At 44.9% G+C, this 27,377-nt stretch overlaps 1 protein-coding gene and 1 long non-coding RNA gene across 4 annotated transcripts in view; one reads left to right on the top strand and one right to left on the bottom strand.

The window, feature by feature from the left end:
• Positions 1–27,377, bottom strand: part of tert (telomerase reverse transcriptase) — a 103,834-nt gene that overhangs the window by 53,074 nt on the left and 23,383 nt on the right. For all 3 annotated transcript variants that reach the window (XR_010966323.1, XM_068000162.1, XM_068000176.1), the window contains exons 4-8: positions 15,941–16,130; positions 12,441–12,629; positions 3,597–3,758; positions 1,494–1,589; positions 1,009–1,094 (exon numbers count right to left, since the gene is read on the bottom strand). Coding sequence is in view for 2 of the 3 variants with exons in the window: in XM_068000162.1 (XP_067856263.1) it covers positions 1,009–1,094; positions 1,494–1,589; positions 3,597–3,758; positions 12,441–12,629; positions 15,941–16,130 (723 nt within the window). In the remaining variant the exon portion in view is untranslated. The remainder of the gene's footprint in view (positions 1–1,008; positions 1,095–1,493; positions 1,590–3,596; positions 3,759–12,440; positions 12,630–15,940; positions 16,131–27,377) is intronic.
• On the top strand, positions 539–12,623 carry LOC137335080 (uncharacterized). Its single transcript, XR_010966325.1, has 3 exons — positions 539–658; positions 10,305–10,408; positions 12,482–12,623. It is a non-coding gene; the product is annotated as an uncharacterized lncRNA (long non-coding RNA).

Genomic DNA, 27,377 nt, shown 5'->3' on the forward strand with positions numbered 1-27,377 from the left:
CAGGCATCGACAAGCATCAAGTTCACTTGTACACAACTTTTATTGCTAAAATCAAATCTGTGTACGTACACATCAAAATGGGGCCTTCAAGGGGATATAAATTGAGTGACAAAGCCATGCATTTAACATTATAAGCAAAAGTTGGACCCAGGTCCCTGTCCCAACATTTAAAGTTATCTAAAACAATTATAGTCTCTTCCAGTCCAAGAGCTAATCTGACTAACAATTTTATTTGTTTTTCTGTAGAAAATAATAATGATGAGCTGTGGATCATTGTTCAATTAACCTGTCTAACCACAATTCTTTAGTCCAGGACAAAAGAGTAACTGTTTAGTATTTGATCTTACCTCTTTAATAGGAGATGATGTCGACAGAGTTAGTGCCTACTGACCTGTTCTCTTACAAACTCTGGCAGCACTCCAGATTGACTGGTGCTGTAAGGTCCTTGCTGTGAGCTAACTAGAAATGCTATTTACTGTGTGCCCTGCTTATTCTCAACTATTAATCAACTAAAGTTGTTGGCAGTCATGGCACAGTCACTGAATGTGTACAGTATCTCCTAGATTTTTGAGCATGGAAATGAGGTGGATACATGAAAGTGTGCATATAATTCTGGTGACAGAAATTCCACATAGTGCTTTGGGGTTGCTGTATTAGGGTAAGTTTATTAAGCTAGTTTGAAAGCACTGTTCTAAATTGTAATGTCGAGTACAACTGCTCAATCTTGCTGAGGTACCTTCAACTGGTTTTAAACAGTGAGCAACCTGAATAGGAGTATTTTGGTAATTGTGACCAAATGCTGTATAGTGTGGGATTCAACAGTGCAGCCTAAAACAAGAGTACTACCTTCACAATTAACAAATTTAAAATCACAAATCACGGATACCACCTGCTGGTGACTGCAAGGATACTCATTGAAAATAGATCTTTCTGCAGACTTGTATCTCACGTGATGATTAAACTGGCTTAATAACTCTCAATCAAATATTCCAAAAACATTTTGCTTACTTGTCCCCAATTCTGATAGTGTTGTTCTCAATCGTCTGCTTGAAGTGAGTGAACATTTGTCCAGCGCTCTCGTTCAATGTCAGACCCTGGGGAAAAAAAACAGCACATCTGAAAAAGGTTATGAACCACATCAATACATCGTGACAGTCATATTAGTCTTTCATGCAGAGACTTCAAATTCAATTGGGATGGTTAGATATGAAGTAATATTGGATTTGTCAAAGTAGCCAGATAGGTAGAAATTTAGTTAATATTCTAAATCATTCTATTCAATGCACTCTCATAGAAAAGAATGGGTTTGAATCTCTTAAGAACTGATTTTGAACTCCATTAAATAATGTACATCTTTGCCAATGTTTCTAAAAATAAAACAGCAGCAAAGAAACATCTCACCCATCTTAGATAGTCTCTTCCTTCTTAGGCAAGGAAAAAAATGTGAAGCACGAATGTTTGTAGGATGGAATAACCACAATAATTTGTCATACCTGCTCAACCAATACAGCATTTTGCAGAGAGGTATGCTGCTGTAGATGGGACACAAACTCCTTCATGTTTGGCAACAGATCCATCATAGTGGAAACCTGAACATCAATAGTATGAAACAGAAGGAAAAACAGCTTCATTACTATTTTTTTTAAATGCATAAAGGTGTGGGAATGAGAGGACCCAAGACCCTTACACAGAATACCAGCATGGTTACAAAGCAGGACAGAAGACAAGGAAATCAAGTAGTAATGATGAGGTGACATTAAACTTGGGTTTTAAAAACTTGTATCTTACCTCTTCAAAGTATATCGGATCAGTGGCTGTGGCTACCTGTTCTTACCCCTCTGAAGGCTGACCAGAAAAGTGAGATAGTGCAACCATTTACTGGAGTGTTGTGTAGTTTTGCAAATTCCGTTATATGAAGGATATGAAAGTAATGGAAAAGTTCAGCACTGAGTCACTAAGGTACTACTAAGCATGTGCAGTTGGAGTTAAAGTATTATGATCAACCTGATGGGCAACCAAATGAACCAATCTGTTTTGTAAGAAACTTCAATGCAAGTCAATCATAATTACAAAATCTGCATATCAGCAAATCACATTTCTTGCTGTTTTAGGAACACATACTTTCATTCTTGAATAAGTAATTTCAGGCAATCAGGTTTAAATGTGACAATGGAGTGTTTTGTTCAGGAACGCTGCAGCAGAAAAGTGTAAAACCTAAAGTGTGACAGACAAAATGCACAGGCAATTGTGCCATTTTTAACATATAGTCAATATTTGGTTTAACAAATCAGATATTTTAATGGGTGAAAATTCTGGGATTATTTAAGTCTTTTGTGAAAGTAATGACATGAATGCAGTGGAATGAGACAATGTTTCTGAAAACAGGACAGAACCAGTGACAAAAAATAAGGGGTTAAAGTTATGCAAACCAGACGAGAAATTAGGACCTTTTCCACTAGGGCTGAGAAGGTGATCTGTTGAAAGTCTTCAAGATTGTGCAGGTTTATGAGAAGGTAAATAGGGAACAAAAAAAATTAAAGGGGAGGTTAGAAAAGAATTCTTTACACAGTAGAATTCGTTGCCACAAACTGTTGTTGAAGCAGAGCTCATAAATTCTTTTAAAGGGAATTAGATGTCTGCTTGGAAAAGAGAAATATTAATAGGTTTAAGGCACAATCAGGAGAATGGGATTAAACCAAGTGACTCATTTGGAGAAAAACACAAGACTTCATGGGCCAAATGGCCTGTAGCTGTCTGAAAGATTCTATGATCACCTCCTTCCTTTTACCTGACTCCAAGAGTATGGAAATCAGCCTTACAAGTCATTTGAGGCTGCACGTCTAGTACTTACTTAATATTTTACTACGTATGCCAAAAGTGCCATATAGAACATCTGCAAATAATGTTGACTTTTTTTTTTAAATGCTGCTTTTAGGCCTAAAATTTACACAGAACCTAGATTTATAGTCCACGTACAACAACAACTTGGATTTATATAGTTCCTTTAATGTAGTAACGTCCCAAGGCGCTTCACAGGAGCAACTATCAAACAAAATTTGACACCGAGCCACATAAGAAGATATTAGGACAGGTGACCAAAAGCTTGGTCAAAGAGGTAGGTTTTAAGGAGCGTCTTAAAAAAGGAGAGGTAGAGAGTTGGAGAGGCTTAGGGAGGGAATTCCAGAGTTTAGGGCCTAGGCAGCTGAAGGCACGGTCGCCAATGGTGTAACGATTAAAATCGGGGATGCACAAGAAGCAACAATTGGAGGAAATCAGAGATCTCGGAGGGTTGTAGGGCTGGAGGAAGTTACAGAGACAGGGAGGGATTTGAACACAAGGATGAGAATTTTAAAATCGAGGCATTCCCGGACCGGGAGCCAATGTAGGTCAACGAGCGCAGGAGTGATGGGTGAACAGGACTTGGTGCGAGTTAGGATACAGGCAGCAAAGTTTTGGATGAGCTCAAGTTTACAGAGGGGGCCAGAATTCAAAGTAAGAAAAGTTAACAATACTCCTCAAATTTTCAAGCAGCTATATTCAGTCACGAGACCACCGGCCCTCATATAATGCCCACACCGAATACCGCTAGTCTGTACCTGTCTTTTGAATGACTTTCTAATTTGTCCAGTAGAATCCATCCAGACCTTTGTGTAACGTCGGCTGCAGTAGCTCTCTTGTACTTTGGGATCTAGTATGCCTGAAATCACTTCCATTAACTTGGCATGAGGAATGGCGTCATAGGCACCAGTAACATCAGCCTGCAACAAGAATAGTTTGATGTTTAACTCTCCAACACAATATACCCCATGCAGCTTTCAAACTAGCCCAGTGGTAGCACTCTTGCCTTTAAGTAAGAAAGTTGTTGGTTTAATACGTAAGCATTTAATCTAGGCTGACAATTCAGTGTGGTACTGAAGAAATGCTACATTGTCAGAGATCCTGTCTTTCAGATGGATGTTAACCCAAGGCAACATCTGTCTGTTCAGATGAATGCGTGGGATCCTATGGCATTAGCAGGGAGTGCCCTGGGCAACATTCCTCGCTCAACTATTACCAAAACAGATTAAGTGGTCATTTATCTCATTTGCAGTCTGTGCACAAATTAGCTGCCATGTTTGACTATAAAACAAGTGAATGAACTTCAAAAGTAATTCATTGGGCCGGATTTTGCTATGAGCAGCGTTAGACTTGCACTTGCCCAAAGACATTCTCTGGAGTTTTGCAGGCCAAGTCACTGTCAGTGGGGGATCCACACAGTGCGACGCCCTCTACAGGGCATCTGGGGCCTGTGTGAACAGGGCCAGCAGCTGTGTATCTCCTTAACCAATCAGATTGAAGAATCGTTAATGAGCAGCGCAGAGTCGAGTCTGAACCAGGAAGTGTAAGTGAGAATAGTGAATTTAAGGTCAAATCAGGTACAGAAAGCGAAATGAAGAGAGGGAAAGAAAGGCTGGATTGAGAGGGAAAAAGAGAAAACAATAATTAAAAGCTGAAGGAATGAGACTCCACACTTGTAAAAGTTAACAGTCAGTGCCAGAGATGTTGTTTGGCAGTAATTAAGACTTACCGTGGCGTTAAAAGGGTACTTAGACTGGAATAGACAAGCCCTAACCTTCTGTGGCAAATTTAGTTCGTATCTACGACGTCAGTACAGGAACTTCAAGCCGTTCAATATATTTGAATGGTGGGTCGGACGGCGAGATGCTATTTTCGCACAGTTTACAGAGGAACGGGGCATCTCGGACAGCAACTTCCGAATTTTTGCGTTTAACTGCACATCTCCGCTCACCTGAAGTTACTGTCCAATTTGCGCATAAGTAAAGGTGAGCATTGTCAGCCTCACCGTTATTTTCACAGCAAAATCTGTGCCAATGGTTTTGGAAGATACTGAGAACACCAAGGACTCTACATAAACACAACTTAATTCTTTCTTTCCTTCTTTACTGTTTTTTTTAAATCACATGTCTGAAAAACAGGCATTTTCTATTTAACATAATAACAAATTACAGAAAGGTACATTGAGAATTTGTTTATTACAATTTCAGTGGTTACAATATACTATCATACGTTATTTCATGGTCTGTTGCTGGTTAATAAGGCCATAAAAAAGCAAACCAAGCACTGGGGTTCATTTGTAGAAGAGTAGAATTGAAAAGCAGAAGGGTTATGTTAAACCTGTATAGAACCTTGGTTAGACCACACTTGGGGTACTGTGAACAGTTCTAGTCTTCATATTACAAAAAGGATATAGAGGCATTGGAGAAGGTGCAAAAAAGATTCACAAGGATGAGAGCAGAACTGAGAGGATATACTTAGCAGGAAAGATCGAACAGGCTGGGGCTCTTTTCCCTAGAAAAGAGAAGGTTGAGGGGTGACCTAATAATGAAAGGGTTTGATAGGGTAGACGTAGAGAAGATGTTTCCACTCGCGGGGGAGACCAAAACTGGAGGTCATAAATATAAAATAGTCGCCAATAAATCCAATAGGGAATTCAGGAGAAACTTCTTTACCCAAAGAGTCGTAAGAATGTGGAACATGCTAACACAAGGAGTAGTTGAGGCAAATAGCTCAGATGCATTTAAGGAGAAGCTAGATTAAACACACGAGGGAGAAAGGAATAGAAAATTATGCTGACAGGGTTAGATGAAGAGGTGCGGGAAAAGGCTCGTGTGCAGCATAAATGCCAGCATAGACCAGTTGGGCCCAATGGCCTATTTCTGTGCTGTAGACTCGATGGCCCCGATATTAGCGGGGAGGCGGGATGGCAGCAGGGGGGTGATTGGGTGCGTAGGTAACACGCCCAATAACAAAATGTCCGTTTCGCCTGCGATCGTGAGTCAATTGGAGCCGCTTAACGTGGCTTCCAGGTTTGCTGTCCGAAACCTGCGCAGCGGGCGGACTGCGCACCCACATCACAGGCTGTCAGCTGAAGGAGCTCTATTTAAAGGGGCAGTCCTCCAATGGCTGCTCCTGGAGCAAACATCCACACACCACAATGGAGCTGCACAGGGACAAGGCTGCTCCAAAATTCAATGATGCCTCACTCCAGGTGCTACTGGATGGGGTGAGGAGGAGGAGGGATGTGTTCTACCTGGAGGAGGGAGGAAGTGGCCTGCCTCTGCCACCAAGGCGGCCTGGATCGAGGTGGCAGAGGACGTCACCAGCAGCAGCATCTCCCCCAGCTGGATCCAGTGCAGGAAGAGCTTCAATGACCTAACTAGGTCAGCCAAAACAAGTACACTTACTCATTCTCCTACATTCCATCTTCCACATCACCACCCCCACTCCCCAACTCATTCTGCAGTGCCAACACTACTCTATCACATCACTCCACACACCCACTTAAGGCTCATCCTCAACTTACCTGCACTTTCTCACCTCCCCATTAGTCACCCCACCACTACCAATCCTCAAACAATGTCTTTGGTCTGTCTCATACTCACCCTCTGATGCATCTCTTTCACAGTCAGCCGTACCCAAACCAATGCATTTATCGATTGGCCACGTCACCATCACTCACGCGCCTGTACTTTCTCCCCTTCTAGAAGAGAGCTCAGAATGCACGGGCGAGGACGAGGACCGGAGGGGTGGCCGCAACAAATCGTCGTCCTCACAGGCGTGGAGCAGGAGGCGCTGGAGCTCAGCCGAACCTCCAAGTGCCTGTCCATCGGGGACGCAGAGACTGGCACCCGACAAACGTCTGGTGGTGGAATTTTAACATTCAGCACACACAATATGAATTGATATTAACGTGCCCTGCCATCTTCAGGACCTCAGTATGCTCATCGCAACATGACACATTTGTGATGATGCTTAATATTGTCTTCTGTTCTCTTACAGGGCGACCGTTGTGACGGCAGTGGGAGATTCCTCAGAGGACCTGCCGGCCTCTGAGGGTGCACTGTCACATCTGAGCGAGCCATCCACCAGCGCAGCTACTCACACCTCGGTGGGTCCCCATCCTCAGTTAGTTGGGTTGGCACCTGGTGAGTTACCACACACGTGAGCACGAGCAGACACTGTTGGCAGGGGCAGCTACATAGAGTCATCGTCGGTGGAAGCACTCCCATCCATGCTCTGCTCAGCTGGATACAGATGCTGAACCCTGGGTGCCATCCTTTAAAAGGAGAACGATCGAGAGGCAGCAGCACATTTGCGAGGTGCTGGAACCGGTGCCATGCGCACTCTCCACAATAGCGCAGAGGATGGAGGAGTCCAACTCCTGCATGAGTGGAATGGTGGCACAGGTAAGGAAGGGAATCTCTGAGATAGTGTCACAGGGACGTGAGCAACTCCCTGAGATACTGTCACGGGTAAGTGCGGGAATGTCTGCGATGGACAGAAGGCTAGCCTCCATTGAGCTTCAAGCATGGCTCACAAATGAGTCCATTCAGGCCCTGACAACGGCCATTCAGACTCACAGTGAACAACATTCTGCCACCTTAAACAGGCGGGCAGATACACTAGCACTGGCCTTACAAGGCTTCACACATGTCCTCCAAACTATTGTCCAGTAGAGTGGTAGGAGTGATGTGGGCCTGGCCTAGGAGAGGGATGATGGCGAAAAGGGACATGGAAGTGGGGACGCCACTCAAAGTGCTCCCACACCTCACTCGTTGCCCCCCTCTCAACCAGTACCCACAATGCTGCCTCCTTTCCAGGTGGCAGAGTCTGCCCCTGCACAGGTGCAAGTGGAGCAGTCTTTGGAGCGGCCCTCACGGGCTCCAAAACCCAGAGGGCGTGGGCCCAAAGCATCTAATCGGTCAGGGCATGAACAAGAGCAACCGGCCACTACCTCTGCTGCAGCCACAGGGGATGCACCACGTAGAAGAAGTCGGAAGAAAAAGGCGAAGATTTTGTAAGCACGAAAGGGATGCACAAAGGTGTTTGGCGGTTGGTTATGTTTTTTTATTTATAATAGCTTTAAGTTAAACTCACATTAAATATTATTATTGTCACCACTACTGCCACGTCTTGGCCATTTTTGACTGGCTTCTGTAATAGGGCCCTTTCATGAGGTTCACCATGAACGGTGACACTTGATGCCACCCATTGGGTCACTCTACAGTGGGTGCATGTGTAGTTGCAGGCCTGTTTTGTGCAGGGAGGGGTGGGGGCCGGTGTGGGCACTGCTCTATCCAGGTGATGTGTGGACTGGATTCTACTCTGACGTTAGGAGAACCGTTCACATATTAATGACTCCCATGCCTCACGAGAAGCTAGGTGAGACGCTGCTCTGCCCATGGGTTGCTCCTGATCCTGCTCCTCCGCCTCCTTCTCAATGTGGGTGGCAGATGTGGATGGGGCCTCCTCCGGCGGCACCCCTCTCTGTTGTGCCATGTTGTGCAGGACACAACACACGACTATAATGCATCCCACTCTGTCTGGTGCGTATTGAAGCGCTCCCCCAGAACGATCAAGGCACCTAAATCACATCTTGAGCAGCCCTATAGCATGCTCAATTGTAGACCTGGTGGCAATGTGGCTGTCGTTATATCGACGCTGTTGCTCGGTGATGGGGTTCCTCAGATGTGTCATGAGCCATGTGTGCCCGAGGAACCAGCCCTTAAGGGTGCTCAGTGTGTGGAAGAGGGGCGGGATGTTGGATTCCCGGAGAATGAAGGAATTGGGGCAGCTGCCAAGGAATCTGTTGCACAAGTGAAGAAATCTTTTGCGGTAGTCACAAACGAGCTGAGTGTTGATGGAGTGATAGTCCTTCTTGATGATGAAGAGTCCTGGCTCGTTAAGAAGGTGCTCATATTGCTATATGGGTGGAATTGATTACACCCTGCACCTGTGGGAAACCAGCCACAGAGTGGAATCCCACTGCCCTCTCCGTCTGGCTGAGGTCATCCATGGGGAAGTTGACGTAGTGCGAAGCCCTGCGAAACAAGCTGTCGGCGACCTGCCTTATGCACTTGTGTGCAGACGACTGAGAGACCCCGGTGGCACCCTGGAATGATCCGAAGGCGAAGAAGTTGAGGGCAGTGGTGACTTTGACAGCAACAGGTAAGGAGATGCTGTTCGGCCCAGCCGGGAGCAGCTCGGCATGAAGGAGGCTGCAAATATCTGCGACTACCTGGCGACTGACTCTAAGCCTCCGTATGCACTGCTCCTCAGGAAGCTGAGCCTCGGTCTGAACACCCTGTTGCGAGGGTAGTGCCTCCTACGATGTCGCTCTCTGTTGTTGCCCTCCATTCTCTTATGCAGGTGCCTGTGGCGCAGCACTGTGTTGTGGAGCTCCATGTGGCGAAGGTGGACGCCGTGCCTGGCGAGGCTGGTGATGTTGCTCGTCCTTGGATGTAGTGGTGAATGCAGTCATGGTGCCCCCCCCATCCTGATGGTGTGAGCTTGAGGGGTCCGCAAAGTAGTTAAATATGTTTGAACAGCAGAATTTTGAGTGGAAAGTAAGAATTTTCAGTGAAAACACAAAGATTTTGCAGCCAAAAACTTTTGTCCGAAATAACAGTGCGCTGCTGCAATAAGTGACCTTTTCTCCCCATCTGTCAAATAAGCATTTGAATGTCTCACTGGCTGCTGGCTGAAACACGTATGTTGCAACGTGGTGTGTTTCCCACAGCACGGAAAACACGCTGAGGATGCTTCAAAATCGCACCCCTGCCAAAATGTGGAGAAAATTAAGTACTTCAAGTACTTAAACTACCTCAACAACTGTGTAAATGATCATTCCGCTGGCTTTAATTGCCGGTGGGACTTCCCCATTCGGGAGGCACTCACGTCAATGGGGATCCCGGAAGTCAGCGGGTTGGAGCCGGACTCCGAACCTGAACGGGATTTCTCCGATTTTCGGAGCCCCCCTGCCCACAACGCACCCGCAATTTCCTGGGAAAATCAAGCCCGATATAACCAGTAACTGGGTAATAGCGTGCTTGGGTTTTAAAAGGCTGAAAACCAAGGGAGGTAAGAAGTTGCAAGGATTTGAGGTCCTGGGAAATAATAATTTAAGAGCAGTAGTCTTGATTTCAAAACAGTGAGCACACAGCAGAGTGTGTTGGATGACAAATTTGCACTTTAGGAAGAACAAAAGAGGAAAGTTCAGAGGATCGTTGACAAATGGTAATATCAATAAATCAGAAAGACAAGAAAGGCTGCAACACAGGGAGGATGGAGCCAAGAAGGAGCTCATGTCAGACAAGGTTTTTCTTGTAACTTGTCCTGGAGTGCAAGACAAGTGTTAGAAGCGCTTTCCCAGATACTGGCGCAGTATTCAAATCTCAGACAGACTTGTTCTTTACAGAGAATTAAAAGTTGTTGAGACAAAATGTTTGTGCTTCTTGATACAGTTACAGCAAGATGAAAAGAAGAGATGTGAGAGTTCTGCTTGAGATCGGAGGAGACAGTGAGGCCAAATGTCAACAAATGATGGAAGACTAAATTTGGAATTTAGGTTGGTCTTGAGAAATGAGAAACTGTCTTCAAAAAATTGGAAGACAAAATAAAAATCCGATAGTATGGAGATCAACTTGTAATGATTCAGTCATTGTACTGTGAAATGAGGGGCATATGATTTAGAATCAGGATTCTTACATCTTCTCCTGCCCCCCAATGGAGAAGAACAGGATCACAATGCAACTCTGCACAATCTCATTAATCCACAGAGGAGAAACTTAAACAAACCTCATTTCAAACAAGGCATCTGAACAAACAAAACTGCAACAAAGTGTACTTATTTATACTTTGTTCATTCAGATGCCTTGTCGGAAAGTATGTTTGGGGGCTCAGAGTTGGTGTTTTTAAATTTACATCAATGACAGATTCAGAAATACAATTGAAATTGGTCAGATTTATAGCTGGGTGCAGGTAATAATGCTTGGTGAAATTTTAAGTTGCTGCCTCTTCTAAAGACTACCTGCTTAAAAGTAGCCCGTACATAGCCACTGTGGTGGAATAAAATTATCTTTGAATTGATTGGATGGATGCTGGGCCAGGTACTCCTTAATTACTAGAGTAAATAAGGAGAAACTGGGCACTTGGGCCATCTACAAAGATGACCATACACTGACACTTATACTAGTACTCTTGTTTTCATGTGGACGTCAGATAGAATTTACCCACCTTTTGGTATTTAGGCTAAGTTTTACAGAAGGAATTACGACAATTCCAAATGTCTTTAGGACAGGTCTACTGCAACGTCATGTGAGAGAACGACACATCCAGAAACAAACATGTAACCCAATGACCCAGCCAGCAGAGAGCAATGCTGCTAATAGGCGAGTCTTTCAGAAGTTTTAAGATACAGATGGACACAATCTCAAAGGAAGGATACACAAGGTTATGGAGCATCATGCAAGTGTAATATAGTTGATGGAGTGGGGTGGAATTAGACTCGAATGACTGGGAGCTGAAACTCACTGTGTAGCAGAGGCAAGGACAATGATTTATTTTCTCCTCTTCGTACCTGTAACTGCTGATTCATCCTGGAGCGCTGTTCACAGGCACCCTCCAGTATTTCACCCAAATGAGGGCCCAGATAATGAACTCTGGCGGTGGAATGGATCACCACCAAGCCCCAGTCTCTCCTCATGCCCCACAAGCAGGAGCCCTGGTTGACTTTCCCCCTCTTCAGTCCATAAGTGCCATGACCAATTGCAGTGGTTCTATTGCTAGAATGGTACCAGGGAGGCTGGACTTCAGTTATGTGGATAGACTGGAGAAGCTGGAATTGTTCTCCTTGGAACAGAGAAGGTTAAGGGGAGATTTGATAGAGGTGTTCAAAATCATGAACGGTTTTGATAGAGCGAATAAGGAGAAACTGTTTCCAGTGGCAGAAGGGTCAGTAACCAGAGGACACAGATTTAAGGTGATTGGCAAAAGAGGCCGAGGTGACATAAGGAAACATTTTTTTTTAAAACGCAGCGAGTTGTTATGATCTGGAATGCACTGCCTGAAAGGGTGGTGGAAGCAGATTCAATGATAGCTTTCAAAAGGGAATTGGATAAATACTTGAAGGGAAAAAATTTACAGGGCTATGGGGAAAGAGCAGGGGAATGGGACTAATTGGATAGCTCTTTCACAGGTACGATGGGCCAACTGGCCTCCTCCTGTGCTGCACCTATGATACTATTGCTGCCCCATCTGAACTCAGCATTGAGCCCAGAACCTTTCTTATGTGTATAGATCAGTACCACACTGGACGATGCATGCCAAATATTGGAGATCTTTCCAGCTCTTTACTTAATGAGCAAGCAACTTTAAGTTACAACGACATAGGAGGGTATCAGGATGTTCCTTTCATAGCTAATAAATATATTAATTTTAACAGTTAGAGATGCTTATGAATGAATGTACCACCGAGTATTTCAAGAACACAGTGCGGTAGAACCAATACCCACCAAGTAATCATGTCATTATTGGCAATTTGTGTAGAATACTGAAATAGACATCATTTTATCTGGTGTAGTACAGGACTTTAAACTCACTTTCACAAAATAATAAGGATGTGTCTCTCTCACTTTTCCAGCTTTCAAACTCCGTAACACAAACTCCCTCCATGTTTTATACGTGTCATCAAGTCCAAAGACTGAGGAGCCCAACAGGGTTGGATTCTTGTGACTCTCATAATTCAGCACACCAAACAGGACTTTTATCTGGGAGTCGGAATATTGGATCTGTTTTGAACAAACAATTTTAAAAAACTGTTAAATGTCTACAAATACAAGTAATAACTATACATACTGTAGCACCTGTCCTGCACTAACTAGAATTCATTTAATCACCAAGTGTGCTAATTGTGGCAAGACACTTTCTCCATAGCAACGCATTATGTTTGAGAAAGTAGGATTGCACTGGGATACCAACTGGTTCCAGTCAATCTGATCTGAGCATATAGTAAGAGAAGGAAACCAGCTGACAGACCAATCGATTCTAACTCAACAATGTCACATTATAAGCTGCAGCACTTCCGTTTAGAATAAGTGGCTGCCCTCCAACAATGAGTGACCACACATAACTACTATAAAGAAAGATTGAGGGAAAAAAAGGAATTAAAAAAGAAGAGAGAATGGATGTCCCCGATATTAAGCGCTTGCCCGACGAGCGGGAGACAGTTGGGGAGTTAAAAGTGAAAAAAATGGGGAACGCGACTCCAGCCCAGCGCATAGGCGCCTGTTGCCTTTTTTACGGTGGGTTTCGTGGCATCCGCGCATCCCACTATGGAGATGTGGGACACTTCATTAACATATTTAAATCATTGCAGTTGGGAACTCGATTTAAAATTCATTGCTGCCTCGCTGGTTTCCCAGGGCTCGGGAAGCCCGGTATTGAAAGGGAGGAGGGTGCAGCAGGTTAGTGCCTTTTGCAGCACTCGTCGTGGGCCAGGAGGAGCAGGAGTCTTCCCCCCAGCCCTCCCTACTGCCGACTGCAGCCTCTCTCTTCCCACCTACTGCAATCGCGACCTCCCCCGTCCAGCACCAACGGCCTGTCTCTCCCTCCAGCCGATCACGGCTGATCCCACTCCCCCTCAAGTCCCGAAAGCCGAACTCTTCCCCCCCCCCCACCCCGCGCCGATTACCGGGGGTTCCCAAGGGTCCCAGGCTGTGGCCTCCTGCCGCAGGTTTTCCCGCCCGGCAGCAGGCCAGGCTGTCAATTTGGCCAGCTACCAGGCGGGTAACGGAAGAAAAAAAAGATAGAGGTCCTGCCGTTAAATTCAGCATGACCTCCGCGTCCCTGGCCCTGCGGGGTTCTTCGGCCTCCACCGCACCCCCCACCTCCCCGTGAATATTAAGGCTGACGTATTTCCCAAATAAGCAATAAAGAATTCATTAATTTACTCTCTTGGAAAAAGCCGCTGTGCGCACGGGAGGCGGGAGCATGTCGTGCACACCAAATCAAATAAGAGCCATTAAAATAAATTGCTCAGTTTCTTGTGCCATTGGATCAAGATGTGCAAAAGTATGTGACTGTTTCAGCTCCAGCGCAAAGCTACCCCACTTAAAACTACATTTAAGTGGGAGTTTGAAGTCTTACTATAAAGGGCAAGTGACAAGGGAGCAATTTTAGATGTCAGGGGCAGCCTTGTTACACATAAGCAGACCATTTGAATCTAATATATGGACAGAATTGCAAATTACACCTAGTAAAGAAAGAAATCATGCTTGGCCCTGGAAAAACAAGCTGATTAAAACCTTTTATCTGTTATCCTCTCCATCATCATGTATGAACAAAATGTGCACAATTAGCTTAAAGAAAGACTTGCATTTATATTGCACCTTTTACAACCTCAGGGCGTCCCAAAGTGCTTTACAGCCAATGGAGTACTTTTGAAGTGTAGTCACTGTTGTAATGTAGGGAACACGGCAGCCAATTTGTGCACAGCAAGCTCCCATAAACATCAATGAGATAATGACCAGATAATCTGTTTTAGAGATGTTGTTTGAGGGATAAATATTGACCAGGTCACCAGGGAGTTGTATTCCCTGGAATTTAGAAGATTGAAGGGTGATTTGATCAAAGTTTTCAAGATATTAAGGGGAACTGATAGGGTAGATAGAGAGAAACTATTTCCGCTGGTTGGGGAGTCTTAGACAAGGGAATATAGCCTAAAAATTAGAGCCAGGACTTTCAGGAGTGAAGTTAGGAAACACTTCTACACATGTGGTAGAAGTTTGGAACTTTCTTCTGCAAATGGCAGCTAGCTTAATTGTTGGATTTAAAATTTGAGATTGATAATACCTTTGGTGAACAAAAATCTAAGGGATTTAGGGCCAAGGTGGGTATACGGAGTTAGGTCACAGATCAGCCATGATCTCACTGAATGGTGGAACTAGCTCGAAAAGCTAAATGGCCTACTCATTAGTAGGTATAACACAGGAGGAGGCCATTCAGCCCATTGTGTCTGTGCCGGCTCTTTGAAAGAGCTATCCATTTAGTCCCATTCCCTGCTCTTTCCCCATAGCCCTATAAATTTTTTCTCTTTAAGTATTTATCCAATTCCCTTTTGAAAGTTACTATTGCATCTGCTTCCACCACCCTTTGAGGCAGTGCATTCCAGATCATTACAACTCGCTAAAAAAAGTTTCCTCATGTCGCCTCTGGCTCTTTTGCCGATCACCTTAAATCTATGGCCTTTGGTTACTGGCTCTTCCACCACTGGAAACAGTTTCTACTTATTTACTCCGTCATAACAGTTCATGATCTTGAACACCTCTATCAAATCTCCCCTACCTTCTCCATTCTAAAGGAGAAGAATCCCAGATTCTCCAGTCTATCCATATAACTGAAGTCCGTCTGAACTGAAACCGAATTCTAGATTATTAGAATCTTTTACTAAATTCTAATAGAAGAGATTTACTATAATTTACATTCTAGTAAATTTCTTCTGCACCCTCTCTAAGGCCTTCACATCCTTCCCAAAGTGTGATGCCCAGAATTGAACACAATACTCCAGCTGAGGCCTAACCAGTGTTTTATAAAGGTTTAGCACAACTTCCTTGCTTTTGTACTCTATGCCTCTATTAATAAAGCCCAGGATTTTTAACAGCCTTCTCAACTTGTCCTGCCACCTTCGAAGATTTGTGTATGTGCACCCCTAGGTCTCTCTGTTCCTGCACCCCCTTTAAAATTGTATCATTTAGTTTATATTGCCTCTCCTCATTCTTCCTAACAAAATGCATCACTTCACACTTCTCTGCGTTAAATTTCATCTCCTGTTCCTATAGAACTCTTCTGCTCCTCTTCTAACAGTGCCATGGGATCTTCTGCGTCTGGCTGAGAGGGCCTAGGTTTAACGTCCCATCCAAAAGACGGCAACTCCGACAGTGGGCCTATGAACCCACAACCTTCTGACTCAGAGGCGAAAGTGCTACCCACTGAGCCAAGGCTGACATCAAGGTTCACAGCTTAGAAAAGTGTCTGACAGGCATGAGGTATACTAGATTCAAAATGCAGTACTGGCCACACTAAGACTAGAGTGGTCACTAACCTTCCTAAAACTGCTCCCTTTCACAGAGGTTATTGGTCCGGTTATGTTCCGCATTTTCACTACTGGTCGCAGGCCATTTTTCTTTGGAATAAACCGTAGGCTGGAAGGGGGTGGTATGGTCTTCTGTCGCTGTCTCTGTTCCACGAGCTTGAGAGAGACTGGTCGCAGCTGTACCTTTGCTAGATGATTTCTGCAGTCGTGTACAAAAAAAATGGTCCTCCTTTAGAATCTTTCACTTATAATACAATATTACCAATACGGTATACCGCACATACATATCTGGTCACATAAAAGGAGAAGGTAAGTGTAAGAGTAAATACTTCATATATAAGGATCTATTTGTATTGCAGCTTACCGGTCTCAGACTGATGGCTGCAATCTGGGTTCCAGCCGGGCAGAGCCCTGTTTACACTGCTCACTAGAATTCTTAACTGTACTGTTTTAGGATAGACCTCAACGCGTGCACAAAATAGTTAGAAATTTAAATATAGAGAGGGCGAAGGGGAGAGTCCCCCCTCTTTGAACATTTCATTTCAGGCCAGGTAGGTTTAAAATATTGCCATGGGGAACTTTGTAAATCAGGTTTAATATTACACTGGATTTATACTCCTAGCAGTTTCAAGCCCAAACAGTGAGAGGTGGGACCCTGACTCTGGTTTTACACCAACACTAAACATGCTGCATAAATACATCCTAAAATACTCATCATTTAAGTAGTAATATTAAAAGTAATTAGGCGAAACTTGAATTTTTAGTTTATTTTGCCCACTCCCTCAGAGTCTGGTCTGGTCACTCAACAGTTAACATTTCACAGGAGACAAACGAATAAAGAACGGCTTGTGAGTAAACAACAACCACTCCATAGAGAACAACGTGGATCAACATACATTCCTGGATGCTAATCGGGAGGAAGCCGGTGATGAAACATCAACAACTTCTATTGCTATATATTAATAAAATAAAATATATATCTTTGGGTAGCTAACTGACTTTGGACATAGGTTTTCTGGAAGTGTAAGAAGCCCCCAAGAGTTCAACAACATTTGTAGGAAGTCCACACTTGTTAACATACTATCCAGGCACAGAATCTTGCAAGACTAAGAATCTAATGGCTTGAATAACCTCTCCCAAGATGACGGGAGGATTAAACAGAGCAGAGTCTCCTCATCCAAACAAAAAAGTAGTGAGGCAAGCCAGCCAGGTGACTTCTTACCTTTGCAGGTTGAGCCACATCCTGCAACTTATTGAGCTCAGAATATAAGTGGTGAAACACTTTTATTATCAGCAGCAAAAGGTAAACATTGAACCGTAGGATCAGTCTATCACTTTGCTGCTTTTGCAAATCATAGGCTAGACATCCACATGGCTTACCTCCATGTTCATAATACTGAGCAATGCTCAGCCAAAATTAGCTATGTAACTTTAGAAGTCAAATTACAATCCAATTCCCTCTTAGCGTGTTGGAGAATAAAAAGCCGCTGAAATCTGAATCAATGAACAGATTTTAACTTTCAAATCCGCTCTTCCAATCCAGCAAGAGCTTCCAGCTTCTCACTGAAAACAAAAGCGATGTTCTTCCCATTCAAAATCATCTTAGCGCTCTCCCAAAGAAGGATAAGTGACTGAGACGACAGGGGTGCAGTTAAACTATAAAAAAAGAGACAGGATTGGATCTCAAAGTGAACATCCATAGCCCTCACAGCAGATTTAAGGTCATGACTTTGTGTCTAATAGCCTTTAAATACATTCAGAATGACTTGAATAGTTGACAGGAACTCTGTACAAAACCAGAAGCATCCCTCACAGCCAATATGGGGCGGATAGCCTGCAGCCGATAAGAATGTTTTAACTTGCAGCTGTCAGCCAAGCAGGATTACAACAAATATTCACATTTTTTTGTTTTTGTTGTGAAGATATAACATAAAATCACAGAACTGACTAAAAAGTGAGCAAAAGGTACAGTAATATACAAAGTATAACAGCACACAATCAAGACCAAGTGGGCGGGACCACACCAGCAGGGAGACATTCCAGACAGCTATAACTAATAGTCGATCTTCTTTAATAAAACAAATTGACCAGTAGCATGTCCCAGCACATCTGCCCCCCATCAAATTATTCTGAGTTTAATAGAATTGGGAAGGATAAAACAGGAAACTTTCAGTGTAATTTTCGCAGTAACTTTGAATGATGTTGTATCTGTATACTGTCACTGGGGGTTGCTTGATCATCTTTGGAGATGAGAAATAACAAGGGGCAAAAAACATGGGTGGGAGTAGTTTATAGGTCCCCCAAACAGTAGTTATACTATTGGACCGAGTATTAATCAATAAATAAGAGGAGTATGTAACAAAGGTAATGCAATAATCGTGAGGGACTTTAATCTTCATATAGAGTGGGAAAATCAAATTGGCAAAAGTAGTTTGGACGACTAGTTCATGGAATGCATTCGAGACAATTTCCTACAACAATATGTCATGGAACCAACCAGGGAACGGCTATTTTAGATCTTCCACTGTGTAATGAGACAGGGTTAATTAGTAATCTCATAGTAAGTGATCCTCTGGGGAAGAGGGACCATAATATGATAGAATTTTACATTGAGTTTTAGAATGACGTACTTAAGTCCGAAACTAGTGTCTTAAACTTAAACAAAGCCAATTACATAGGTATGAGGGGCAAGTTGGCTAAGGTTGATTGGGAAATTAGATTAAAAGATATGACGGTAGATAAGCAATGGCGAACATTTAAAGAAATATTTCATGATTCTCAACAAATATACATCCCATTGAGGAATAAAAACTTCACAGGAAAAGTGATCCATCCATGGCTAACTGAAGAAGTTAAGGATAGTATTAGATTAAAAGAAGAGGCTTATAATGTTGCGAAGAGGAGCAGTAAGCCTGAGGATTGGGAGAGTCTTAGAAACCAGCAAAGGATGACCAAAAAATTGAAGAGGGAAAAAATACAATATGAGAGAAAACTAACAAGAAATATAAAAACAGATTATAAAAGCTTCTACAAGTATGTAAAAAGGAAGAGAGTAGCGAAAGTAAACATGGGTCCCTTAGAGGCTGGGACAGGAGAAATTATAATGGGGAATAAGGAAATGGCAGAGACGTTAAACAAACATTTTGTATCTGCCTTCACAGAAGAGGGCACTGAAAACATACCAGAAATAAAGGGGAACCCAGGGTCTAACAAGAGTGAGGAACTTTACTAATATTAATTATTTTAAGTCAAAGTACTGGAGAAATTAATTGGACTATAAGCCAATAAATCCCCTGGATCTGATGGCCTATATCCTAGGGTTCTAAAAGAGGGGGCTGCAGACTTAGTGGATGCATTGGTTGTGATCTTCCAAAATTCCCTACAATCTAGAACGGTCCCAGTGGATTGGAAGGTAGCAAATGTAACACCACTATTCAAGAAAGGAGGGAGAGAGAAAACAGGGGAACTACAGGCCAGTTAGCCTGACATCAGCAATCTGGAAAATTCTGGAATCCATTATTAAGGATGTGGTAACAGGGCACTTAGAAAATCATAACATGAGTAGTCATGATGTGGAGATGCCGGTGATGGACTGGGGTTGACAATTGTAAACAATTTTACAACACCAAGTTATAGTCCAGCAATTTTATTTTAAATTCACAAGCTTTCGGAAGCTACCTCCTTCCTCAGATTTTTCCACATCGTTCACCTGAGGAAGGAGGTAGCCTCCGAAAGCTTGTGAATTTAAAATAAAATTGCTGGACTATAACTTGGTGTTGTAAAATTGTTTACAAATAACATGAGTAGGCAGAGTCAACATGGTTTTATGAAAGGGAAATAGTGTTTGATAAATCTATTAGAGTTTTTTGAGGATGTAACTATCAGGGTAGATAAAGGAGAACCAGTGGATGTCGTATATTTGGATTTTCAAAAGGAATTTGATAAGGTGCCACATAAAAGGCTGTTATGCAAGATAAGAGCTCATGGGGTTGGGGGTAATATATTAGCAAGGATAGAGGATTGGTTAATGGACAGAAAACAGAGAGTAGGAATAAACAGGTCATTTTCAGGTTGGCAGGCTGTAAATATAGGGGTGCGGCAAAGATCAGTGCTGGGGCCTCAGCTGTTTACAATCTATGTTAATGACTTAGATGAAGGGGCCGAGTGAACTATTTCTAAGTTTGCTGATGATACAAAGCTAGGTGGGAAAGTAAGCTGTGAGAAGGACACAAAGAGTCTGCAAAGGTCTATAGACAGGTTCAGTGAGTGGGCAAGAATCAAAGAATGGTTACGGCATAGAAGGAGGCCATTCGGCCTGTCGAGTCTGTGCCAGCTCTCTGCAAGAGCAATCCAGCTAATCCCACACCCCTGGCCTATCCCCATAGCACTGCAAATTTTTTTCCCTTCAAGTACTTATCCAATTCCCTTTTGAAAGCCACGATTGAATCTGCCTCCACCACCCCCTCAGGCAGTCCATTCCAGATCATAACCACTCGAAAAAAGTTTTTCCTCATGTCGCCTTTGGTTGTTTTGCCAATCACCTTAAATCTATGTCCTCTGGTTCTTGACCCCTCCACCAATGGGACCAGTTTCTCTATCTACTCTGTCCTCCCTCAGCAACCTACGATACATCCCATCTGGACCGGGTGACTTATCTACTTGAAGAACAGCTAGCTTTTCTAGTACCTCCTCTATCAATTTTTAGCCCATCCAGTATCTCAACTATCTCTTCATTTACTGTGACCTTGGCAGCATCATCTTCCTTGGTAAAGACAGATGCAAAATGTTCATTTAGTACCTCGGCCATGTCCTCTTCCTCCATGCATAGATCTCCTTTTTGGTCCCTAATCGGTCCCACCCCTCCTCTTACTACCTGTTTACTGTTTACAGGCCTATAGAAGACTTTTGGATTCCCTTTTATGTTAACCGCCAGTCTATTCTCATACTCTCTCTTTGCCCCTCTTATTTTCTTTTTCGTCTACTCTCTCAACTTTCTAAATTCAGCCTGGTTCTCAGTTGTATTATCAACCTGACATATCATACACCCCTTTTTGCTGCTTCATCTTAAAAACAATTGTTCTAGGAAATGAGGTGGGCCAAGTGGAGCAAGTGTCAGTGGGGGAGCATTTAGGGAGCAGCGATCCTAGTGTCATAAGGTTTAGAATAGTTATGGAAAAGGACAAGGACCACTCTAAAGTAAAAATACTCAATTGCAGGAGGGACAATTTTAATGAGATGAGAACAGATCTGGCCCGGGTAAATTGGAATCAAAGATTGGCAGGCAAAACTGTAACTGAACAATGGGTGGCCTTTAAACAGGAGATGGCTCAGGTACAGTTTAGATACATTCCCACGAAGGAATGTCATCTTTTGTCATCCAGGGAGCTCTGGCTCTTGCCCTACTTTTCTCCCTTGAACACACTTCAAAACTTCCTCCCCCTCTTTGCCCTTTACACTATTACTATTCTCAGACTATATTAGGAGAGTTGAAGTCCCCCATTATCAGTACTCTATAGCTCTTGCACAGCTCTGTAATTTCCCCGTAAATTTGCTCCTCTATATCCTTCTCACTAGTTGGTGGCCTATAGACTATATAGTAGTGTAATGGCACCTCTATTGTTTCTTAACTCTAACCAAATAGGTTCTGTCCTTGACCCCTCCAGGACATCCTCTCTCTCCAGCACATCAATATTCTCTGTGATCAATAATGCCACCACCATTCCCCCCGCCCCCCGCTTTCTTTCCTTCCCTATCTTTCCTGAACACCTTGGCCGAGAAATTCGGCCGTGTAGCACCCATTGTTTCGGTGCTATGCAGTCTCCTGAAGTGCCAAGATGGTGTCTTGGCTGCGCACGCACGTTTCCAGCATGACATGCTCTGGACGCCATCTTGGTATAGGTATCAGCGCATGCACAAATACTGAATGCCGGCAGCATGTAAAGTAGGGACAAAATGCGTAGTGATTTAAAGTGATAGACACCATTTTGGACCTTAACACTCAACTCAATGCAGTCTTAACCATGCACACCTGAACATGCCGTACAGTGCCTGGAGGACCCCTCACCTGCGCTATTTAAAGGGACCATCCAGGATTTACAAGTTAGTTGCTAGATTATTGCTTCTGGCTGCTGGTGGAATAGGAAGTGTTTTTTGAAGCCCCCTATACTTACGGAGAGTTGCTAATGTACATTTGAGAGTGGTTTGACAGGTACTGCCTCATGGTTTGGAAAGTTACATCCGTGGTTGAACAACATTCCTGGCAACCATGGGTGGTCTGCTAGGGATCCCGCTGGGCATCGAGCATGACTGGGAGCATGCAGAGAGGCCACGCATAGCAGGTCAAGCTGCGAGGAGAGGGAGGACAAGGAGGCGCAGGGCACTGAGCAGGAGGCCGTATCCAATGAGGGCCTTCCGGAACCAATTCTCTTACCTCAAAATGAGTGAGGAGCATTGCATCCAATGGCTGAGGTTCATCAAGGAGGCCGTGACGAAGATCTGTCAACTGATGCGGCCACAACTGCAGCCTCAAAGCAGAGCAAGGACAGCATTGCCTGTGGCTGTGAAGGTAACTGTGGCGCTGAATTTCTACGGCTCAGGATCATTTCAGGCCTCAGCTGGCGACATGTGCAACATCTCTCACTGTGCAGTGCACTGCTGCATAAAGGAGGTCACAGATGCATTGTATGAGATAAGGAACAGGTTCATCACCTTCCCTCTTGACAGAGGCAAGCAGAATAAGCGAGCACAGGGGTTTGCCCACATTTCTGGCTTCCCCATGGTGCAAGGTGCCATTGACTGCACACACATTGCCCTGCATATCAACTCGGCCATCTTAGTCAACCAAAACGGCTTTCACTTCCCGAATGTGCAGCATCGAATCATGGAGGTCGATGCCCGCTACCCTGGGAGCAGTCATGACGCCTTCATCATGCAGCAGTCCAACGTGCCAGCTATCTTTCAACCGGCTCGGCAAGTCAAAGGCTGGCTACTGGGCGACAAAGGCTATCCCCTGACGACGTGGCTCATGACTCCAGTCAGGAAACCACGCACACGTGCGGAGGCGGCCTACAATGAGAACCATGCCGCCACACACGTCGTGGAGCACACCCAGGCCTCCTGAAACATCACTTTCGCCACCTGGACCGGTCTGGAGGAGCCCTGCAGTATTCCGCTGAGCGGGAGGGCAGATTAGTGGTGGTATGCTGCACAACCTCGCCATTATGACGGACCAGCCTTTGCCACCAATGATCGGAGGAGACCCTGAGCCAGAGGTGGAGGCGGCGGCTGAGGAGGAGGAGGAGGAGGCGGCGGCTGAGGAGGACGCAAGGGTGCAACAGGAATTACACGCCTTGTCTGCAAGGGCTCTGCATGCTCGTCTGATCCGTGCCCGCTATCAATAATGTCAACTACATCCCCAAACTCACCAACAGTCCTACACTCACCATCTGTCCGCACCCACCAGACCATCAAATCGTCCTCCATCTGATTGCACATTGCTTTCCCTCACAGCTCATTGCACAAATAAAAACCACCACCAAATGCAAATTCAAAGTCACATTTATCAATGAACAAATAAAATTATGGAAACAGAACAGAACTATTGCATTGCCTCAGTGCCTGTTGTTAGTGTGCCTTTACCTAGTGCTCCCACGAGGTGCATTCCCAGTGGCTAGAGCAGGGGTGGTGGAAGGCTGCTGGCTTCCATTGGAGCCTGGCTGGCTGACAGGCAACAGCAAGGGCACTGGCGGGGTGGCAGGGTTGGGAGCAAGAATGCAGTCGTTGTGACAGACAGCATGACACCACAGCCACTCTCCCAGGGCGGCGCCTCAACAGCCCTGGTGATCAGCTGGAGAACAGATTGCTGGACTGCTGTGACACCCTGGAAGCCCCGTTCCACAGTGGTCCCCAGAGCCACTATAGCAGCAGCTTCCAAAGCAGCAGTCTGAGCTTGCATTGCAGCAGTCTGGGCAGCAACTGTAGCTTGCCAAACCTTTGATTACATCAGTTTGTGCTGCAGTGGAAGCCGCGACATTGGCCATCATGGTGGGTTCCACAGGTGCGCTGATGGAGTTGACCACCCGTTCCATGTTGGAAACGATGGGCTCCAAGCTCTGCGCAAAGCCCTGTGCCAAGTTGGAGCTGGACTCCTCCATGCCCCTTTTCTCATTGTGCTTAGGCTTTCTGGCAAGCTTTCTGGGGCCCCAATCATTTGGTGGTGTACGTCCATCAGCCGTCTTCTGTAGCCTGGCCCATCGAAGTCCTCATCTGACTCCTCTGCAGCAGAACTAGTGTGTGTCCTCATCTTTTGGTAAGCTGGCACCTGTTGTATCCGTTCCCACTGCCCCGACTTCTGCACACTTGTGCCCGGTGTCTCACCATGTGCAGATCCCTCCTCTAACCTAGCCTCTAAAGGACGCGCAGTGTCAGTCTCTGAGCTGGTGGATGCTAGTGTCAGATCGAGTGACGGTGTGGCTTCGGTGTCCCCCTCCTCCTCGGACGGTGCCATCACCTGTTCTTGGGTATCTGCAATGACAAAGGGAAACAGGTAGAGTTGTGGAACGGGGAGAGGAGCAACCATCTGCAGCACATGAGTCAGAAAAGATTATGGGAGGAGGGAGATGTGGGAAATGAGAAGGAGCATTAGATATGCAGAGACCCCCTTCATCGGGACCTCCAGCATGGCATATGGTCACGGCTGCAGTGGTGGCCCGCCCAATGATCTGAAGCACTGTCTCCTCCAGCGGGGGTGAGGACGTGTAAGCGTTCTCGTCCTCGCTCAGGTCTCTCCTGTTGCCGGCTGTTATGCACCACCTTCTCCTCCAGGACAGAGAGCAGTGTGTCAGCGAGTATCCTGCAAGGTGTTTGGGTGATGTGCTTGTCATGGTCGAAAAGCTGCCAGTGTGTGTGATCTGTAAGTGGTAGTTGTGTGGCCTGCAAGTATGGTATTATGTGCGGGTGAGATGCAGCATGCCAAGTGCAGCATTGCGTATGGATGGGCAGTGTTTGCTGGTAGGTGGGTGCCGGGGGGGTGTGATGCATGGAGCAGTGGTGCAGTTGTTTGGATGTGCCATTCGTGTCAAATCATTGAACTTCTTTCTGCACTGCACCCACATACGTGGTGCAATGCTCCTGGCGTTCAATTCCTGGGCCACAACCTGCCAATGCCTGCGGAGCTGGAGTCTGGAGGGTCTCCTGCCACCCTGTGGGTACATGGTAGCCCTCCCTCTCCACCAGGGCCTCCAGTGCATCATCGGAGAAGCGTGGGGCCCGATCTCGCGCCGGTCCTGCCATCCTTCCCTCCTCCCAGTGGACTGTGCATGTCCCATTTAAAATGTGCATCTGCACCTTTAAGAGGAGCAGCTGTCGATAACGTGCACTGAGCACGCCATATTTCCAGCTTCCTCATTCTCCATGCAACCTCTCAGCAGCACGGATACTGCTGGCTGCACGGAGCTATGATAATTAGCAGGGAGCTCAAAATTCACGTGCTGCCTGCGTAGGGGCCATAGAGCACGGATAATAGCGGATCATACTACCTACACGCGGTAATAGGCCTCATCGAATTTTCTCCCTCCCCCGCTGCCTTGTATCCAGGAGTATTGAGTACCCAACCCTGCCCTTCTTTGAGCCAGGTCTCTGTTATCGCCACATCATATTCCCATGTGGCTAATTGTGCCTGCAGCTCACCAACCTTGTTTACTACACTTCATGCATTTACACACATGCACTGTAAACCTATCTTAGAACTTCTTGTATTCTGTCTTAGTCTGATCACCTCTAATACTGTTCTATTTCTTACTCTAGTACTATCTGTCTCTCCCAATCCTTTGTGCACCTTGTTCCTCCTTTCCAATGCTACATCCTGGTGCCCATCCACCTACCAAATTAGTTTAAACCCTCCCCACAGAACTATCGAAACTCCCCACAAGGACATTGGTCCCAGATCTGTTGAGGTGCAACCCGCTCTAGGTCTCCTCTCGCTCCTCCTTTTATCACCAATCCCGCGCTCCGCGGGTGGCGGATAGTATAATGTGGGGAAATGTGAGGTTATTCACTTTTGTAGGAAGTTCAGAGGGATTTGGGTGTCTTTGTGTACAAAGCACAGATGTTAACATGCAGGTGCAGGATGCAAATGGGATGTTGGCCTTTATTGCAAAAGGGTTGGAGTACAAGAGTAAGGAAGTCTTACTACAATTTTACAGGGCTTTGGTGAGACCACACCTAGAGTACTGTGTCTCCTTTGGTCTCCTTATCTAAGGAAGGATATACTTGCCTTAGAGGGGGTGCAATGAAGGTTCACTAGATTGATTCCTGGGATGAGAGGTTTGTCCTGTGAAGAGAGGTTGAGTAGAATGGACCTATACACTCTGGGGTTTAGAAGAATGAGAGGTGATCTCATTGAAACATACAAGATTCTGCAGGGACTTGACAGGGTAGATGCTGAGAGGATGGTTCCCCTGGCCGAAGAGTCTAGAACTAGGGGGCATAGTCTCAGGATAAGGTGTCAGCCATTTAGGACCGAGATGAGGAGGAATTTCTTTCCTCAGAGGGTTATGAATCTTTAGAATTCTCTACCCCAGAGGGCTGTGGATGTTCAGTTGTTGAATATATTCAAGACTGAGATCGATAGATTTTTGGACTCCAAGGGAATCAAGGGAAATGGGGATCAGGCGGGAAAGTGGAGTTGAGGTCGAAGATCAGCTATGATCTTACTAAATGGCAAAGCAGGCTCGAAGGGTGGTTTGGCCTACTGCTGCCCCTATTTCTTATGTTCTTATAAAATCCAGAACTCTATTGGTCCTTTTTATGGCTTAATCTACGTGCACGCGCACTTTGAGAAAATTATGTATTTGAACCTCTAGGTTCCCCCAGTTCCTCCACATCCTTCCACTTAGGATAAACTCCCCTTCCTTATTTTACTTTCAAAATGCAGCAGCTCACACTTCTCCGTATTAAATTGCATCTACCACCTATTTACCCATTCCACTAACTTGCTATGCCCTCATGAAATCTTTTACAGTCCTCATTGTTTGTACTTTTGTGTTGTCAGCAAATTTTGATATCGTGTTCACTATACTCAAGTCTGAATCATCTATATATACACAACAGAAGTGGGCACAGCACTGACCCTGGGGGTAAACTACTTCCAACTCTTCTCCAATCCGTGCAACACCCATTAACACTAACCCTTTATTTCTTTTACATCAACCAATTTTCTATCCATGCTGCTAGATTTCTATTTACAGAATATGCTTGAATTTTTCTAATGAGCCTCTTGAAAAACACCTTATCAAACATCCATATACACTACAGCTACTGCATTCTCCCCAGCTATCCAGTCACTTCTTTAAAAACCTCTATTAAATTTGCTAAACATTTGCCTTTAACAAATCTGTGCTGGCTGCCCTCCATTATCTTATGTGGGGGAGGGTTTAAACTAATTTTG

Source organism: Heptranchias perlo, chromosome 2 (assembly GCF_035084215.1).
Source record: "Heptranchias perlo isolate sHepPer1 chromosome 2, sHepPer1.hap1, whole genome shotgun sequence".
Lineage (NCBI taxonomy): Eukaryota > Metazoa > Chordata > Chondrichthyes > Hexanchiformes > Hexanchidae > Heptranchias > Heptranchias perlo.